At 39.4% G+C, this 19,177-nt stretch overlaps 2 protein-coding genes across 5 annotated transcripts in view; both read left to right on the top strand.

Moving 5' to 3' along the window:
- The window catches only part of fndc3a (fibronectin type III domain containing 3A), a 59,392-nt gene extending 48,491 nt beyond the window's left edge, over nt 1–10,901 (top strand). For all 4 annotated transcript variants that reach the window (XM_028045135.1, XM_028045134.1, XM_028045136.1 and 1 more), the window contains 6 exons: nt 1,247–1,396; nt 2,653–2,999; nt 3,654–3,866; nt 4,823–4,989; nt 6,745–6,869; nt 8,414–10,901. In XM_028045135.1, the coding sequence (XP_027900936.1) occupies nt 1,247–1,396; nt 2,653–2,999; nt 3,654–3,866; nt 4,823–4,989; nt 6,745–6,869; nt 8,414–8,737 (1,326 nt within the window). In that variant the 3' untranslated portion in view covers nt 8,738–10,901. The remainder of the gene's footprint in view (nt 1–1,246; nt 1,397–2,652; nt 3,000–3,653; nt 3,867–4,822; nt 4,990–6,744; nt 6,870–8,413) is intronic.
- Nucleotides 10,902–12,603: 1,702 nt separating this feature from the next.
- mlnr (motilin receptor) lies at nt 12,604–18,784 on the top strand. Its single transcript, XM_028044685.1, has 3 exons — nt 12,604–12,940; nt 13,708–14,521; nt 17,024–18,784. The coding sequence occupies exons 2-3, from the start codon at nt 13,789–13,791 to the stop codon at nt 17,329–17,331; spliced, it is 1,041 nt and encodes a 346-aa protein (XP_027900486.1). The 5' UTR covers nt 12,604–12,940; nt 13,708–13,788; the 3' UTR covers nt 17,332–18,784.
- The last annotated feature ends 393 nt before the right edge of the window (nt 18,785–19,177 follow it).

The following is a 19,177-nucleotide window of genomic DNA, read 5'->3' as shown; positions in this document are numbered from 1 at the left end:
TTATACTTTTTGTATAACATTTTTAACTTTTTGTGCCTTTTTTGTTTTATTTTCTCAATTCAGATTTTTATAGAAAACTGGTCAGTAAATCAGTTCAGTAAATCTCATTAGTATAAGATAATTCCACAGCTTCAAAATGTTTTGGGTTGTTTGAACTGCAAGATTTGCTTTTGCGTAAAAGCAGATCAGTAATTGTGGCATTCGTTTTTCCAAAATTAAGATGAATGAATTTCGTTAATAATGGGGAATCTATTTTCTACTTCTAAAATTTTTCTGAAATGTTAAAAAAAAAGTCCCTAATAGATAAGAAAATGTCCGTCTGCCTCAATAAACTATGCTTACAGTTCAAATTTGCGCAATTCTACAATAGAGGTTGGGGGCATGCCCAAAATTCTTCATGATTTGGAGGAAAAACAGTTTTTTTGGAGGGTGGGTTTTTTGCAAGTAAAAATTTAAGAACGTGGCTTACATTGGCTATTCAGCTTTATTTGCTCGATTCAGTGTAACTAATTGCTTTCACAAGTTACCAGATTTTTTTCCCCAACTGAGTCCATCTGTTTGTATTTCAATCTCAGAAAAAATACAGCTCTTGTGTGAAGTCAACCATCCAGCAGGAGAGCAAAAATAAGCAAACCGATCAAAGCATGTTAGTGTGTTGGAACGGTTCATTTAAAATCTACAGCTAAATAAAAGGGAGAATCTGTGGAAAAGATGTCGACAGATGTTCTTGATCCAATCTGACAAATTGAGAATGGGTAGAAGCTTCTAGATGTTGAAAGCCAATAGAGATGGGTTGTCACAATAATAACATTTCAAACTCGATACTGAGAAAAATACTCAATGCCATATAGATTTCCACCAACATTATTTAGAGAAACCAGGTTCTTTCAAGTTGAGATCAAAAGGCTGTGCTGGATGTGCCTATGTGTAGCAACTTAGGCGAGTGTAAAGGTGTCAGTATCAGTTTTGATGCAAATGACGAGATGTCTAAATAATCGACATCTCGTCTGGCATTTGACATCCCTAGTAGAAAACCACCCGAAAAAAGTTCCAACTGAAATAGCAGCTAAAGGCGGTTTACGAATCACGACTTTGTGTTGGTCGCTCACATAAAATGATTCCAATTTGCTATACTTATACTTAAAAGCGTCACTTCCATATCCATCATTCGGCGAACATAATAGACAAATTCCATTCAGCTGCACTGTGTAATCAGCGCTCATTGTCACTGTCGTTTGACTTCCAGACACCCCCTTGCAACGGCGCTCCGGTGACGGAGTTCCGTCTTGAGTGGGGAGCAGCAGAAGGCAGCATGCAGGTGTGTTACAGCGGACCGGGACTCAGTCATGAAATGAAGGGGCTGCTGCCAGCAACCAACTACTTCTGCCGCGTCCAGGTGAGCTTTGACGGACTCTTAAGGTTTTTATTTCTAAGTATGTTTAAATGTAGTCTCGTTTTTCTTTTTCTTTCTTTTACTGAATGTAAACTATTGTTTGAAAGAACATATTCATGCCCTTGTAGCTCACAGTGCATAAAAGAACCAATTTATTTTATGACTAGCAAGAGTTGGGGAGGGGGGAAAAAATGATTCAGACAATAAAATCAAACTTTATACCAGGCTTATTGAGTGGAAAATATTTGCTGGAGACTTGAATCACCTCTGAACAAGCATTTCAGATTTTAAGTGGGCTGATATGCACTATTTATATTTCCTCTTAAGTTGAAATATATTGCATGCATCTCAGTGTTTTGTCCAAACTTGTTGCCACTTGGGCCAAAATTAAGTCCAAATGACTGCCGGGCCAAAAAAAAAAAGAAAATACTGTTGTTTTTTTGCCCACCACCCCCAAAAAAGCATACTCAGCAATAAACTAAACTGCAGTGTTTTAATTAAACAAGTACTCCAATTGTGTTTTGGAAAGGGGTGTGTAAATTATTGTAAATCCAAAACATAAATAGGGTTTTCCCTCATTAAAATAGAGGGATCCACTTTGTGAATTTTGAAAGTCCTCGACTTCAAATAATAGAACATGGTTTTGTCAATTCCGAGTAATAAAAACAGGAGTTAGGTCACTTTTATTGAAAATAATTTTGACAACGTTGATAAACTAAGATCTGGGTCCTCCAAAATCTGCTGCATAGAGATGGTCCTCAAAATAGAATAACAATAATTTTGTGTAATAATATTGTAAGAATTTTGCCCTGATTAAATATAAAAACTCTCCATCTGCATTAACCACCTGTGTAAGGGGGAACAAATTTGCAAAATGCAACCGTGGGCCGCATAAATTCAGTCCAGGGGCAACAGATGGCCCCCGGGATGCACTGCTTTAACAGGTGGCTGCATTGTTTTAAATGTTTTCAGTCATAAGACTATAACTAACAAAATAGTTTTCCTTTTCTTAAGATTCCTTCTTATCTAAAATTTTGAAGAATTTGTATACCTAATTACAGACATCAGTACATTTCTCATTTTAAAGTCTCTCTAAACTGTATTTTATTTGTTCTAGTCTCTTCTAGCTTTGCTGCTATTGTTAACTATTAAATATGTTTGTTGTTATGTTTACATTACAGCTCCACCTAGTGGTCAAACCTGTGCTCCACTTTTGTTTCCCTGAGAGATTCCAAAAACTGTCTGCTCTTGTTTTGCAGGCTGTAAACGTAGCCGGTGTGGGGCCCTTCAGTGAGGCCGTGCTTTGCCAGACTCCCTGCTCTGTACCAGCAGCTGTCAGTAACATCTATGTACTGAAGGAGTCCGAGCTGCAGAAGTTTGAGTCTTCAGCAGATGAGGACGAAGAAGAGGAAGAGGAGGAAGCGGAATCCCGCCTGCAGGTGGTCTTTTCCCCATCGACCTGCTTGGGGGTTTCCTGGGACCCTCCGTGCGATCATGGCTCCGAGATCACGTCCTACCTGATCGACCTTGGAGAGAAGCAGCCTGTCGTTGTCGGACCAGTAACCAAATACATCATCCAGCATCTGCAGCCCGACACCAGCTACAGGTTGGCGCTGCGGTGGAAAAGTTTCAGATTTCAGGATCAGCTGATTCTCATGAGAGCAGAAACACACCATGCAAAACAAGCATGTTAGTGCAGCATGAAGGGCTTTGTACCAAGGAAAAAAAACCAGGACAAATCGAAGCTATACATTATTTACTGCTTTTAGTAATGCAGTTGTTGACTATAAAATCTCAAGTATAAAATAGTGTACAGAATACACACAGTATGCCTCAGTATGTGGGATCAGTTTAATACTTCACCACCGCGCTGCTTAAAAATTAAAAAGAACAAAGTGGGAGGAAAGGATGAAAGGAGTACAACAGCTTAAGTGGAAGATGGTTATAAAAGAAGAAAAATCTAATCAATAGTTATTGATATCATCTGATATGAAATGTCTACATGGCCCTAGGAAAATGTCCATCACACATCTGCTGCTTTTTTAACCCCTCTAACTACTATTGCAGGATTTAGCACCGTCTCAATCTCTATACAAACCAAACTCTCATGAAGCAGGGTTTTTATTGAAAAGCAGATAAATCATTTTAAAGCTGTGAAATATCCAAGTGTAAAACTTTGCAGACAAACACGACGCCTGTGTGAGCCAGACAAAGCTCGCCCTCAGCTGCCTTTTGAAGTTCTCCTCTTTTTCTCCCTCAGGATCAGAATCCAAGCCCAGAATAGCCTGGGAACGGGGCCCTTCAGTCACACCTTTAAGCTCAAGACGAAGCCTCTGCCGCCACAGCCTCCCCGGCTGGAGTGCACCGCCTTCAGCCACCAGACCCTCAGGCTCAAGTGGGGCGACGGCCCACCCAAATCCGTCACCTCAGACGCCCCCCAGTATCACCTGCAGATGGGGGACAAGAGCGGCAGGTTGGTAGATCAGAGGCTGGATAGGATGGCAATTTAAACCGAAGAATGAGCTGCAGTGCCTTGCTAAAACATTCATCTGTTCATGACTAAGCCTGTCACATTAAATCAATTAGTCGCATGATAAATTAAAACAAGCTTGGTAATTTCTATTTGCATGATTGTTTGTTTCTCATGTCTCTCTCTCTCTTTCAACCAAAGATGGGATGACAAAAGGCTTCAGTCTGATTCATTGGTCTCAACTAGCTGCTTTTTTGCAGAACAGTTTAGAGCCTTTGATATCCATTTTATTTGTTGTTTACTTTTTTTTCATATTTAAAGAATCTTCCAGTTCCTGTGTTTAATGTTTGTTAGAATTTAAAGTTTATTGACCTTTGAGAGGTGTACTTGGAATATTATGCCATTACCATTATATTACTTGAAAGTAGTCTGAACTAAATGATATTGTCATTTATCGCAGTAACTTCAGAAACAATTTATCGTCCAATTTTATTGTGACAGGCTTATTCATTAGTCAGTGTTTGTTGTTCAGTTCAGTGTTTCTCCATCAATGGAGGAAAATGATCTCAGTCAAAATTTAGAAACTATTTATAGATGCTCTCAAGCTCAAGCTCCAGTCTGACCGTGAGCTGTTTTTTTTTAGTTGCAAGATTTTTATTTATGGGTATCAAAATAAAGAGATTGAATGCAAATACACTTTTCAGATTATTTGTTATTCTCTTTCAGTTCAGTTCAAATGCATGTGCTACTTTTTGTTCCATTGTATCAGATCAGAATGAAACACCATGAAGTCTGGTTTGAATGTGGTGAAATGTGAGAGATGTGGATATTTTAGCAGAGTTCTGTTCTGAATCTACCTTTACTGATGTATATTTTGCCACAGCGCCTGGTTCTCTCCTCTCCTTATTTATGCTTTCCTCATTAAATCCTTTCCTTTCTTCATGCTCCTGTCATTGCAGATTTATCTCCTTGTATAAAGGACCCTGCCACACACACAAAGTCCAGAGGCTTAATGAGTCTACCTCTTACACGTTCCGCATTCAGGCCTTTAACGAGGCGGGCGAAGGGCCCTTCTCCAGTGTTTACACATTCACCACCCCACGCTCTCCTCCACCTCCTGTGAAAGGTACTGTTCAACTTCTTTCTCTTTTCTTCTCATTCTGTTCCACAGACACGTCCTGCTGACAGCTAATGTGCTCAGCTTTTAACCCCATTTGACCAAAGCTGGGCTTTTTACTCGAAGAAGGGCCGGCAGCCACAGACGTGTCGGCTGTCATCTGGAAAGCAGTTGTTCGGCTTTGTGGTCTGTTCGCTGTCGGACTCTGCAAAGCCTCTTTTGATCCCACAGCGAAGTCAATAATGAGGGTGTAGGCTCTATTGTCAGTGCAGAAGCCCTTTTGTATCTGGCAGTCATGTGTCTGATAGCCTGTGTTCCTCAACACTGTTTGTTAAGTCCACTTTCAGAGTAAAGAGGGTTTAGTGTAGGATTTTTACTAACATGTTCACTTATAGTTAACTGTTTTGAGATCAAAAAGGCACTTTAACTGTTTAGTTTAGAGGCTTAAAATGCCACCTTCCTGTTGAGGAGTAAGCTATAGCTGTGGAACTCTTAAGTCCAAAGAAGCTGGATGTGTTTCTTAGTCTTTATTTATAATTACATGGTTTAGAACAACCTGACTATCATAATTAAATGCCAAATCTGCTCCGATCAGAGTTATATAGCTGATTTCCGGTCATTGATTTTGTAAAACTCAGACCTGCTGTGAGGTTCACCTTATTTCATATTGAACAAAAATCACAGAATACATTATGTACGTTGTCCGCATTTTAGTTGAATTGAAAATGTACTAGTTAGGAATGCACGATACATCAGCCTTTGTATCAGCTGGTATTATTCTTTTTCTGTTTTGCATAGTGTATCGGTCCAATAAATAAAACGGGCCCTCTATCAACAAGCGGTATTTATTTCCACCTTGTTGCCATTTGTTTCTGAAGGAGGTGGGCAGGAGGCTCATGCGACAGTGATGCAGTTAAAAGACTTTAACTGCATTCAGCGGTGTGGTTGCTTTTTTCCAATGTGCTGAACAGGTAGTGTGATATATATATAAAAATATTGGTAAAGCTCGGTTATCAGCCATACCAAGAATATTTTTATTGGATACAGCTATTACATTACCACCTCCATTCTTTATAGCTGGAAACACATATTCTTTATAGAAAGCTGCACTTGGTCTATGCCCTAAAAGTCTGAAACATTTCAGTTCTAAAAATTCTTGTATTCAGAATACTCTGTGAAATTTTAATCATGCCTTTGTGTTTTTATTAAGAGGGTTTCCTTCTTGCACACGCTCCATGTGCAAGTTAAACATATCCAGTCTGTTTCAGATTTTATAGATTTGCACCTTTGCATCAATGTTAGCATGAACCTGCTACATTTTACTGTTTTTGAAGGCTTCTTTTAGCATCTTGCAGTCTATTGAGTTGAATGAGCTTGATTACCAGATCTGAGTATTTTAACAGATTTGAGTCTCTTAAACTCGCAGCTTTTGTTTTCTTTCAGCAGATCTTTTGAGTTATAACAAGACACTTTTCCCATTTTAGAAGTGAAATAACCTGCCAGTGGAACTAGTACATTTTATCAATATTTATGAATTATTGGCTTAAAACAAGCTCATGTTTCTTGCTCAAAGTTACTTGCAAGTTTTATTTCAAGTGTGCTAGCATATTTTTGCTAGAATCTAGATAATAAACTAAGATTTTGTGCTTTCGCAGTGTACGTTTTTTACTATGGTATGATGTCAGAGTTTGGGGGAATGTTATCTATTCTGCATTATTCCACTTTGCTACATTGACGTGCGTCTTCCTGTTTTCCCCCTTTCAGCCCCTAAAGTGGAGCGTCTTGACGAAAACTCCTGCGAAGTCACATGGGAGGCCCTGCCTCTTATGAAGGGGGACCCGGTCATCTACAGCCTGCAGAGCATGATGGGAAATTCAGAGTTCAAACAGGTACCAGTAACTTCCTCACCTCATCCTTCTCCCATTACCTTCAGCGTACCCATCGTTCTTCAGAGAGGCGTTTTGGTGCAGATCAGGATGCAGATGGGTTCTGGGCCGTGTTGTTGTCACTGCAGTGCTGCAGCACTCTGTATTGTCACTGCCGGATTTAAATTGCCCATTATGCAAAGGTCATTGATCCATGAGGCATCCCAGGTGTCTCGCCCCTGCCAAGCACATTCATCCCTCATGATGGCCTGCAGCCATGTTAACTTGGAATGATGGCTGCTGCAGGGCTATGCTAATGTGGCATCACATGCCGGCAATTGAATCAAAAAGCTGAATGATGCGACTTCTGAATTATGTCTTCATTGCTTTGTTCTCACCGTCGCTCCCATTGGGGTTAAACATCTGTTTTTAAGAGGAGACATTATTCTTGAAGCAGAGTTTAAACTGGAAGGATGTTGTGTAAACCAGCTATGAATCATTCCAGGGCTGAAATGCTTAATTGGATTAATCGATTTTTGAAATGATCTTCAACTAATTTAGTAATCGATTAATTATTAACTGGAGAACTTTAAAAGACTTTAAAAGGCCCTTTGATTACAGAACAACATAGTTTGACCAGTAATTAAGCTAAAACTGTATAAAAAAATATTCATTTTGCAATTAAGTCATTTTTTCATTTTATTGGTGGTTTTCTGTGTGAAGAAAATTTGAGAAACGTTTCAGTCTTGGAAGCGTTCAGATCCGACTCAGAAAAGTGGTTGGCAAATCTCTAAAAGCAGATGGCTTCTCCTACAACATGATATCACCAGAAATATGAATCAGAATCCGTTCTGGTGTTTAAATGGTCAGTCATAGCTAAAAATAAAAATCCAGCTTGTAGGAAGCAGTTGCGTGAGTAATTATCTCACAATCACTTTTAAAAGTCTTGATTGTAAATGTTCCCCTCTTTGGATTTTGTCCTGGGCTTCGACTCGGCTGCTCTGACACATGAATATGTCGTGATGTAAATCAGTTGCAACGCTGGCTGTATGTAGCTCCTCCAGGGTTACCATGGTAACATTTGTCTGCTTCTCATATCAATACTCTGACTGACTTGTCAGTTTTGGAGTAACCTTTAAAAGTAAGTAGGACTAAAACATCCAGCAACTTTTTCCAAATAATGATAAAAAATTGCAGCCCATAATTTCATCTATTAAATAAGGTTGATAGAAGAAGGGTTTTTTAGTTGCTTTGAATAAACTAAAAGACTTTCTAGACCAAATAAACCTGAAAAAAAAAAACCCCAAAAAGTTAGGAAACTGTCCAACCCAAAAAAAAAACTGCCACATTGTTTCATTAAAATATTACATATCTAATTTATGGATCAAAGAAATTCACATCAAAAATTATTTTGCATTTTAAGTTGAAACAACTTGAACATAGCCTCTGAGTACTTTCAACTTTGGGATTCTCTACAACAACTCTGTGAAAAAAATTGTATAATGAGTTACGACAACATTCAATTTCCCTCTGGGATTAATTATTTGATTTTCTTTTCCCTTCCAAAGACTTTTAAAGGTTCTGCCACATCCTTCCACGTCCAGAACCTGCAGTCCAGCAGCGACTACCGTTTCCGCGTGTGCGCCATCCGGCAGTGTCAGGACGCCACGGAGCTGAGCGGCCCTTACAGCCCCACCGTGACCCTCTCTCAGCAGCGCAGCGACACGGCGCCCGGCGGCGGCACGGCGGGCCCCGGCTCCCGGACCGGGACAGAGTCCATCAGAACCAGACAGAGCCTCACGGACGAGCAGTGCGCCTTCCTCCTCCTCATGGTTTTCGCCGTAATCGCCATCCTCATCGCTTTTGTCATCCAGTACTTTGTCATTAAGTGAGGAGTCAGCGCTGCCCGGCTGCAGGATTATAGCTTTATTCTCCCCCTCCTCCCCTCCATCTCTTTGTTGTTTTGTGTTCTCTGTTTTGTACTTTAACTGTTTTCCGGTTTGGACGGCATAATCACATTATCTGAAATGGGGTGCAGCAGCAGGATGTGTGTGTTTATAAATGGAGGATGTAACATCTCATTTGGCACCTGTGATTCCTTCCGAACTCTCCTGACTCTGTCACCCTGCCCCAAAGTCGTGGTTTCAGCTCAGATTTCTAATCTATAACGATCAGCCGCCTGTGGAAAAGGAACTCTGAAAGCATATTGGTTCATTTCTGGGGAAGATGGCGCGTTTATTAAATGTATAGAAACTGTCCATATTTATATTTCCATTTCTGTGTCCAGTATGAAGCTGTTTTTTGATAGATGTGTTCCAAAAAAAATAGTTTGTAGGTTCTGTCTTTAGCCGACGTGCTTTTTGACTGTGGGACCTGAAGGGCCAGTGTTTGCACAGTGAGGTGTGTGTGCGTGTGTGTCTCCAGGTGTGTGTACTCTATGTAGTTCGTGCCACAGCTCAGACGGCTGGGAGGGCTTCGCGCCCAGATGAAGGAACCTAACTCCACACCCCACTCTACTCCACGCGGGAGTCACAGAAAATCTCTCTTTCACATTACAGAGCATTCATTTAGCACTTTTCAATTTTCTCAAGTTCAGAATGTTCAAGGATGCAAAACCGACTGGAGAAATGTTCGTATATTTTTGTACAGCGAGGACACGAGGCTCGGAGGGTTTGTGGAGGAGAAAAAAAAAACGAATCAAAGCATAAAGTTAGACAACAAAAACCAAACTAACAGTGAATTCTAATTATTTCTAATTATTTTTACTATCATATAGTTATACTGTAGCTTGTTTTTACAATCATGCAGCTGCTTTTCTCTTAAATATTGTCGTTCAGCACAAAAAATGTACGCTTTCTCATATGTTTTACTTTTGTTTTCTCCTTGGTAATTGATTTTTTGCACCTTAGTGGAAGAAAATCTTGACTGCATTTGTTTTTGGTCTTGTGATGCATTTTATAGAGCACACTTTGAGATTGTGCAAGCCCTACTTGTGTTTTGGGTGTTTTAAAAGTCGTAGTATCGCGTAACGTGTCACTGAAACAGCTCATCTATAAGCAGGAATAAAAAGAAAAAAAAAATCTGTAATCCAGTTGTTTCAGAGGCCTTAATTGGAGAGCGGGGGCAAAAAACAGTATAATTTTTTTTCTTAATTTTCTCAAGTTTTGATGTTTTCCTTTTTAGTGTTAGAAAACACTAAAATGTGTTTTATTTCCTTTTATTTTTGAGCATTCATTAGGAGCTAGTTAACATGTAATCCTGAGAAAAATGAAAAGTAGTTCTTTATAATTAGATTTTTTTTGTTCCTTTTTTCGGTTCATACATGTGTGAAGTATATTTTTTTATAATATTGAAGTAATATATGTTAATACTCTCCACAGAAGATTAAAACAATCCTGAGTAGTCAAGAGTCATGGAATGCAAGTGATGGATACATAAATGTGTTATAATGCAAATCTAAAATTTGCCTTTTCTCTGTACGTTGAGTATTTGTAACAGATTGCTGATACTGAGTCGTCTTCAGTGGTGATCTGGCTGTAAGGTTTAGTGTTGTTTAGCAGATCTCCGCTGCTGCCGCTGTAAAAGAAAAAAAAAAAAAATAGAAATGAAACGCAGGTACCTTGCAAAACATTCTGAGTAATTACATGATTTGGTCTTTCAGACATTCTGAAGTCTTTTCTTTGTCACTGAAATGATTCAAATTCCTATTTTTGATAGTGATTGCAAAGTGTGCCATTTTAACACCTCTTCACCGTTGGGCTTTCTGCCTTTTGGCTGGAGAGATTTAAAAAAGTTAAAAAAAAAACACAAAAAATGAGTAAAATATGCACAAAAATAAAAGACCATTTTTATGTAATTTTAATGTTTGCAGTTACCTCATACACCGTACATTCCAAAAAGGTTTGTTATACTATACATACTACCAGACATATCACTTTACAATGTTCGTTATGGGAAAAATGTATAATCATAGATATGTATCTAAAGTGAATCTGTATAGCCATGATATCTACAAAGGATCCATGCACAATAAAAGATTTATAATTCTTCATCATGGTTAAAGCTTGAGCGCCTCTCTTTGGTTTCCTTTTGCTTCTAAACAAAAACACCTGAAATATGTTCACAGTGTTCAGTTTTACGTCAGTATTGAGACTTTATTTGTCCATGTAGCTTCGTTTTCTCATTTTCAAAGACTCAAGAGGGTATTATGTATTTTCCAGGCACAATCAATTAAATGTTACCGTCAAACATGTCTAAGCATAGCTCATATGTTGGACTGTTTCAGCTGTTTTATGGCATTACAGTAAGTAAAAAGAAAACCTAACCCAATCATGTTTTTGGTTTTGTATATAATTTATTTGGCATTTTTGTGGTTTACCTAATTTCTTACGCTGTTTTTCATTCTTACAGTATAATTGTTTGAACAGAAATAATGACAATAAATAACGTTGATGCACCTCCCATTGATATTAGATGTCTCAAATCAAGAAACTACACCTGAAAGCATTTTTAAAATAATCCTGAACCACTGAGCGAAGCGTTCTGTCAGCTCCTCAGAGGTCTTCAGAGTTCATCCTGAAAAGATGCAGCATCTCCTTCTCTCGGCCCGAACACGCCCTAATGGTGCAACCGAAGCCTCCGTGATGGATGAGGGTGAAAGTGGGCTCGCTTCTTGTTCCCTCTGCATTGTTCTCAGCGTTGACTCTTGGTGAGAGATGAATTGGAAACTCCTGAAAGAAAACACAGCAGTTTTCTCCTGTTGTGTTGATTTGACGTGAGCAAACAGCAACAGAGCGGGCAAGAGGAGAGGGCTCCTGCTGACCCTCTGAGGTTTGAGTAATTCATCCTAAGATGGGTTACTTCAGTTCACACAATAAACTCTGAAGTCGGTGTCTCTTGCTGCAAAGGTTCGTTTATTTGGAAAATCAGTCACAGCAGACATGCAGTCTTCAGTGACTGATGCTGCTGCGGACATGAAAACGAAAGAAACCTGTTGATCCGGAACTAAAAATACATCCCTGCTTGTTGCATAAGCCTGTTGCTTTACAGAATCCTCTCCTAAAATAATGATAAAATTTAAAAACATGCAGGTTTAAAACATGCTAAAGAATATTTCAAAACTGAAATCTTGTGCTGAATTGGACACTTATTTGTTAAAAACTCTAAAATTTATTATTAAACAAACATAAAAATAATCTATATATAAATTGTACACATTCAACCCTAACTGCTTCTTTTTAATATATACATTGTATTTTCTATTTCTAATTTAAAGCAGGAAAATTATCAATAGTTTGCATTTCAGACCTTTATTATTATACATTTTTTATCAATACTTTGTATTATTTAATTCCATAGTGTCAATTTTCCCTACTGCCATTTCCCTTGTGACTCTTTTATGCTGAGTTTGCTCTCATCACTAATTCACTCTGCAGCTCGATATCAATTAATTAATCAGACACAAATGGGTTTGCACTGATTAAAACAGAAAGGCTTTAAAAGAATTATTTATATATACTGTATATATACAGTATATATGTATACGTTGGAAGTCAATGACTAAAATATATATCATGTTGATATACTTAATATGTAAAGATGTCCAAAACAAATTGGAAACTGTAGATGACTTAATATCGTCACAATTTAAACTTATTTTTATTTTTAATAATAATAATAATAATAATGATAATCTATCTGATTATTTCATGTAGAGGAGAGCATTCATAATGGGGGCCTGGGGTTGCTGTATTACCTTAAAATCCCTCTTTGCCCTCATCCTGTCCTGTCCTGTCAGCATTTGATTATGATCATTACTCATGCACACACACACACACACCCACCCCCACACGCACAGCAGGCAAGCCCCACAACACACACACACACACACACACACACACACTGATGTTCCGTGACTCCTCAGGGTGTTGCACAGGAGGCACTGCTTTCATTATCTCTCTGTGTGCCGTAATAGGACTCTGTGCATTAAGGCGGGCGCTGCCACTTCATGTGAACCCCCCTCAGCTGCTGCTGCTCCTGAACGCCACACGGAGACCAGGAAAAGTTAGGAGGGTCGGAACAACTCAGTTTTTCAGGTAAAGACAACAACAAATATTCATTCTTTAGACTTTTAGGATTTATTTACTTATTTACTACAACAATTTATATCACATCTATTGCTGTTGCATGTCGTAGTCATTTTTCATTTATTGATTTATTCCCTGCTGTTCAATACAGCAGGGAATAAATCATTTGTTGAAAAATATCTGATGTTTAAGTTATCAGTCTGAGTACAAAGCTAGTTCAGTGTGTATAAAAGTTCAGTAGAATCAGTGAAAGACAAAATAATTTAAGATTAATTGTTTGAATCAAAACTAAGAGCTCCATGCAACGGCAGGTCTCAACAAATTAGAATTTTACCAAACATTTTATTTATTTTAGTGATTCAGCTTCAAAAGCAAAACTCACACATTATAAAATAAATCAAACTGATTCAGATTCTTTCAATATAAAAGCTGAATTCATTTCAATTCAGAAGACTAATAAAAAAGTATTTGCAATACAAAAATCTTATCCCTAGATAGAAACTTTTTAAACTACTTTGAATAATTAACTGAGCTGAGTAGTAAGTCAAATGTTTTCTTTTATGTTTATTGATGATTTTAACAATGTCACTTGACAAGTGAAATGTCTCTTACTGTTTTTTTCTTACAATTCTTGACTATTTGATGTGGTTATGATATTTTTATGATGTAAAGCACCTTGAACTGCTTTGTTGCTGAAACGTGCTAAACAAATAAACTTGACCTAAAACAAAGCCCTTGTATGGTTTCCTGATCATTTTTCTTTCTCACCACTGTAGCGTCCAGATTTCCCAGTGTGCCGTTCAGTTATATCCTGGGCCCGACCTCCAGTTGACCTTCATGCTGGTGCAGCGGAGGCCATGGAGCAGTACAACACAGACGACCACCACTACGAGCGCTCCCTGTTTCCCACCTCCACCCTCATCCCTGTTACAGTCATCTGCATCCTCATCTTCATCATCGGAGTGACCGGCAACACCATGACCATCCTCATCATCCAGCACTTCAAGGACATGAAGACCACCACCAACCTGTACCTGTCCAGCATGGCGGTGTCTGACCTTATCATCTTCCTCTGCCTGCCCTTTGACCTCTACCGGCTGTGGAAATACGTGCCGTGGGTTTTCGGGGAGGCGGTGTGCCGCTTCTACCACTACATCTTTGAGGGCTGCACCTCGGCTACCATCCTCCACATCACCGCGCTGAGCATCGAGCGCTACCTGGCCATCAGCTTCCCGCTCCGGAGCAAAGTCATGGTGACCCGACGCCGGGTCCAGTACATCATCCTCGCCCTGTGGGGCTTCGCCCTGGTCTCCGCAGCCCCCACGCTCTTCCTGGTGGGGGTGGAGTACGATAACGACACACACCCCGACTACGACAAGGGTCAGTGTAAGCACACCAGCTACGCCATCAGCTCCGGACAGCTGCACATCATGCTGTGGGTGTCCACCACCTACTTCTTCTGCCCGATGCTCTGCCTCGTCTTCCTCTACGGCTCCATCGGCTGCAAGCTGTGGAAGAGCAAAAACGACATGCAGGGGCCCTGCACACTGGCCCGGGAGAGGTCCCACAGACAAACAGTCAAGATCCTGGGTGAGTGAGGTGAAGGCAGGGGGGGTTTAGTGAAACTTAACACTGCAGCAGAATTTAATCAACCATGTTGAACTCAATTTTTAAGAGTGACTCAGTGGAAAAGTCCCAGAAAGCTTAACTGCTTTACTCGAAGGGACACACGCAATCAGTGAAGTGGGAGAGAAAAAGGAGAAATTCACAGGGTTCCTCCACAGTCGCTAACAAATGAACTGTTAGCTTATTTGAGGAGAAAAAATGAGAGGAAAATCAGAGAAAATATTTCATTTTGTTCATCCATTTCTCTACGCATCCATGCATCATGGAGTCATGTTTGCGTTCCTTACTTGAGTTTTGTTTTTTTCCACTTTCCATATCTGAAGTCACTTCACCCATTGTTATGTTTGAAAACTTCAGCAGAGGTTTAGTCTATTCATTAACTACCTTCTAAAAACTGAAATCAATATTATTTGAGTCATTTTCCTCAGTCATAGTTCAAAAGTGTGCTGAGTCAGAGCTGATTTAACACAATAAAGTTGAATGAACCTGGACGAAAACAAGTAAAATTGTTGCATTTACTGATTTTATAGTTTAGCTTTTTTTTTTTTTTTTTTTACAATTATCAGAAAAATAAATTAAGACAATAACCTTACAGATACAAAATAACTAACAGTATATTTTTCAAACCTTCACAGTTCCTCTCTAACTAACCAAAAAGCAATCCTCGCAGAGTCTGCACAAAACATTTCTTTCCACACCGTTTCACCAAAAGAAAACACCCCGTAAGTCATCCTTATTTCCTGCTTTTCATCCCCTGAAACTAAAACAAACAGATTTTGGTAATGACAGCGTTCTAATCTTGTCTTTGTAGGGGAGAGGCTTTTAAAGCTGAAATCCACCTGTTTACACAGTCAGTTTGCCTTTCAGCGTGGCTGAAGCAGTAAAAATGCCAGCCTGACAGACTGGAATCCAGGACTTCTGGTTTTCTGCACCATCAGGAGCATTATCCAGCGGCTCCACGGGGCTTCATGCACCACCACCGTTGCACTCGTTGGCTCTTGACTTGATGAAGAGAGAGAGCTGGTGCCATGTGCTCTGCTGTTGATATGATCTGGTTAATTAGTCGGTTTAGTCTCAGGCTAATCATGTCCTGCCGCTGCACATGCTGATTATCTTAATTTGAAGCTCTGGAACATTGCGCAGGATGTGAAAGAGCGTGACCATACCAGAGCGTTATTTCCAAATGTTTCATCAGGATGCATCCATTATAATGTTGCTGCAGTCCTGGTAGCTTTTATTTTAATCCGTGTTCTTCTGTCGTAACTCTGGCATCCACTCACTCTGTGCCGACTGTTGTTTTCAAGTAATTAGGTCAGACACACCTCCCTTTAATTACAAGACTGACATTTACTGTCCTGACAGAAATTAGCGCCTCCATTAGAAACTGATGAGGGTTTTATCTGCAGGGGCTTTTTGATCAATACTGGTGACTCAGTGATTAGCTCCCACGTCACTCATTGTGTTCTTTGCTGGATTTATGGCGATTATTCTTCCTGCTAGACATTTATCCTCTAACTGACTCCTTTGCTTCCATTTTTCATGAAAAATAAATAGTGTTATTGTTGAAGTTGGCTGCATGCTGATGCATTGCTCGCAAAAGCAAACATACGCCTTGAATTTTTTTTTTTTTTACATATTCCTTATTTTTATCTGGTCTTGAGTGATGAATCAACACAATCTGTGGAGAGAAGGAGCTTTTCTTGCTTTGCTTTTCTTAATCAGTGATCTTAATCCATCTGGGTGTATGTCTATATTTGCTAAATGAAAACATCCCCACAGCTTGACCCTGCCACCACAATCTTTTACTAATGCTTCGGCAGCCCTTCGGTTTCAGCTCCTCCAGACTGGCAGCGGCAGCAATTACCAAACACGTGGTGGAAGCTCATCATGCAAACTACTCCACAGTTCAGCGCTCCTAAGATCTGTTATAAATGGCGTAATGAGGAGCATTGTTGAGATGATGTGCTGAAGACAGAGTGTCTGAAAGAGTAGAAGCTTCTTAAAGAGACAGAGGCCAATTTCAAGGTGCCAAATTATGAGGTCAAATTTATTTTCTGACTAAAAAACTGCATTTTTATAACTGAAGGCAGCATAGCTACATGTGCTGACAATCCTGTCAGATTCTGTTGAGTGCTGTTGTTTGATAGCTTGTGTCACAAATTAGAAACAAGATATCAAGCTATCAGTCAAATCCTTATGTCACCTCCAAGAGGAAGGTGGTGGAGACCCATCTGCACTTAATAGCTTTTTAAATTAGTTAATACCATCTGTCTTATTTCCAAACTTAATTTATTTTGTTCTGCTTTTTGCTTTGGTTCCTTTATGGTCAAGTACTGTAACTTTTTGCAGTGAAACAAACACTTGCTGACTGATTTTAGCTCTTGAGTTCTCTTTGGCTGTAACTTTAAGTGTCTTTCTTTTCCATCTTGCTTCTTGTTCTGATCTATTCCGTCTTCTGCCTTTCAGTGGTGGTGGTGCTGGCCTTCATCATCTGCTGGCTGCCTTACCACATCGGCAGAAACCTCTTCGCCCAGGTGGACGACTACGAGACGGCCATGCTCAGCCAGAACTTCAACATGGCCTCCATGGTGCTCTGCTACCTCAGCGCCTCCATCAACCCGGTCGTCTACAACCTCATGTCCCGGAAGTATCGGGCCGCAGCCAAGCGCCTCTTCCTGCTGCACCAGCGGCCCCGGCAGGCCGGCCGCAGCCAGAGGCAGCTCTGTATGATCGATCACATCTCCACGCTGAATGAAAGCCTCACCGGGGTCTGATCTTCCCTACGGTTCAGGGTTCAAGATCAAAAGAGGATTCTCAGTGAGGATGTGCAGAAAACGGATGAGAGGGGAAACAGGGCTCTTCAATGCAAAAAGTAATAATAATCTGTTACTTCTTAATGGCCTTCTGATTACTATAATCGCCTATAATGTCAAAGTATAGTTCTTGAGATACCTTTATGCAGTCAGCGTTCAGTATTATTTACATCTGATATGCATCTGTAAATTCAGCTCACTTATCTCCGTTGTTTTTGGATTACATTAGAGTTGCAAGACTGGTTGTTATTAGGAGGAATGTATGACTGTTTATGTGTCATTTATACATGTTGGTGTATAGCTAGGTTTTCTGTAATGTACAGCGAGTTAATTGTATTGGTAAATTGTTCATATTTTGTCAGGCTACAACCACAAACTTGAATGTATTTTCAGGCTTTTAGGTTCATTTTGCACCTTCACACTCAAGTTTCCTCTCATTCTTCTTTGCAAGATAGTTCAAGCTCAGTACAATTCATCAGACTGCGTCTGTGAACATCAATATTTATGTGTTCCTGTAGATTCTTAGTGAGATTTAACTAGGCCATTGTAACAAGTGAATATGCCTTAATGTAAATCTCTGCATTCTAGCTTTAATTGCATATTTTGGATTGTTTCACTGGAAATCTCAAATCTTTTACAGTAATAAGAGGTTTAGTTCCATCTCCACATCATGATGCTGCCACTGCCACGTTAGCTCATGAGTGTGGTCATGTGCAGTGTTAGTTTTCAACCACACAAAGTATTTTAAATGTAGGCCAAACTTTAAATGGAATTCTTTTTTTTTTGTGTTTTTTTTTGCAAAAATCTCCTCTTTCTTGTTTTCAGTTTCAGTCCCAATTAGAGTGGATGGAGAAAAGCATTCCCACAGCATGATGCCGCCGCCACCGTGTGCCACTGTGAGAAAACATGGTGGTGTCGGTGCAGGATTAGATGCAACATGCAATAGGGATTTTCATTTTCATTTCTCTTTCACATAGGCCAGACATGTTTAGTGTTGACAGAATCTGCTACTTTAAATAGCCTTTTCTTTTTTATTTGGATGGTGGGTTGAGCCGTTAACAATGACTTTATCTTTGTTCCTTAGTCATCATGATGCTGTTTTGTTTTTGTTGTTTTTTTTCAAATGTTGCTCTGAAAAATCGACACCTTCACAAATGGCCTCCGATGGCAACTGTTTGCATTTTATTTAGGAGTGTAAGAGTAAAGAAGAGTGAAGAAGGTTAAATACAAAAGCCCGCCACACTTCTCAGATTTTTATAGGTGAAAAATGTTTAAAATCATGTCAAATTTGTCCTCATCTTTACAGTTATGTATCACTTTTGCTGGTCTAGCACAGGGGTCTGAATAGGGGGGTGAATACTTTTACAAGGCACTGTAGTACAAAAACATTTTTAATCATACTGTTTGTTTGAGATTGACAAACAACTTGGATGCTCTGCTCTCTAGAAACAGGGTTTAAGATGATTAATGAGCAAGGACTGAAAGGGGAGGAAAAAATCCTAATTTCTGCTCTTGAACATGGTGCAGGATCTGTGATTCTGTGGGCCTGTTTCACTTCCAAAAGTCTTTTGAACATTGTTAGAGTGGTTACAGTTTTGCTGTAAATAAACAATAATAAATTAACCCCAAGTCTGATTTTATTAACATAAACAAACTTAAAGAAATTTTAGATTTTAAATAAAATGCATAAAATACTAGCAAAATGACTTTCAGAGCTGGTCCTCCACATAAAAACCTGAATAATAAATTTTGAAATATGATGGCTCAATTGGGCTCCATTGTTATTTTCCTTTCTTTTATTACAGTG

Source organism: Xiphophorus couchianus, chromosome 18 (assembly GCF_001444195.1).
Source record: "Xiphophorus couchianus chromosome 18, X_couchianus-1.0, whole genome shotgun sequence".
NCBI classification, from domain to species: Eukaryota; Metazoa; Chordata; class Actinopteri; order Cyprinodontiformes; family Poeciliidae; genus Xiphophorus; species Xiphophorus couchianus.
The sequence above is the reverse complement of the archived record's forward strand: the minus strand, read 5'-3'. Positions and strand labels throughout refer to the sequence as shown.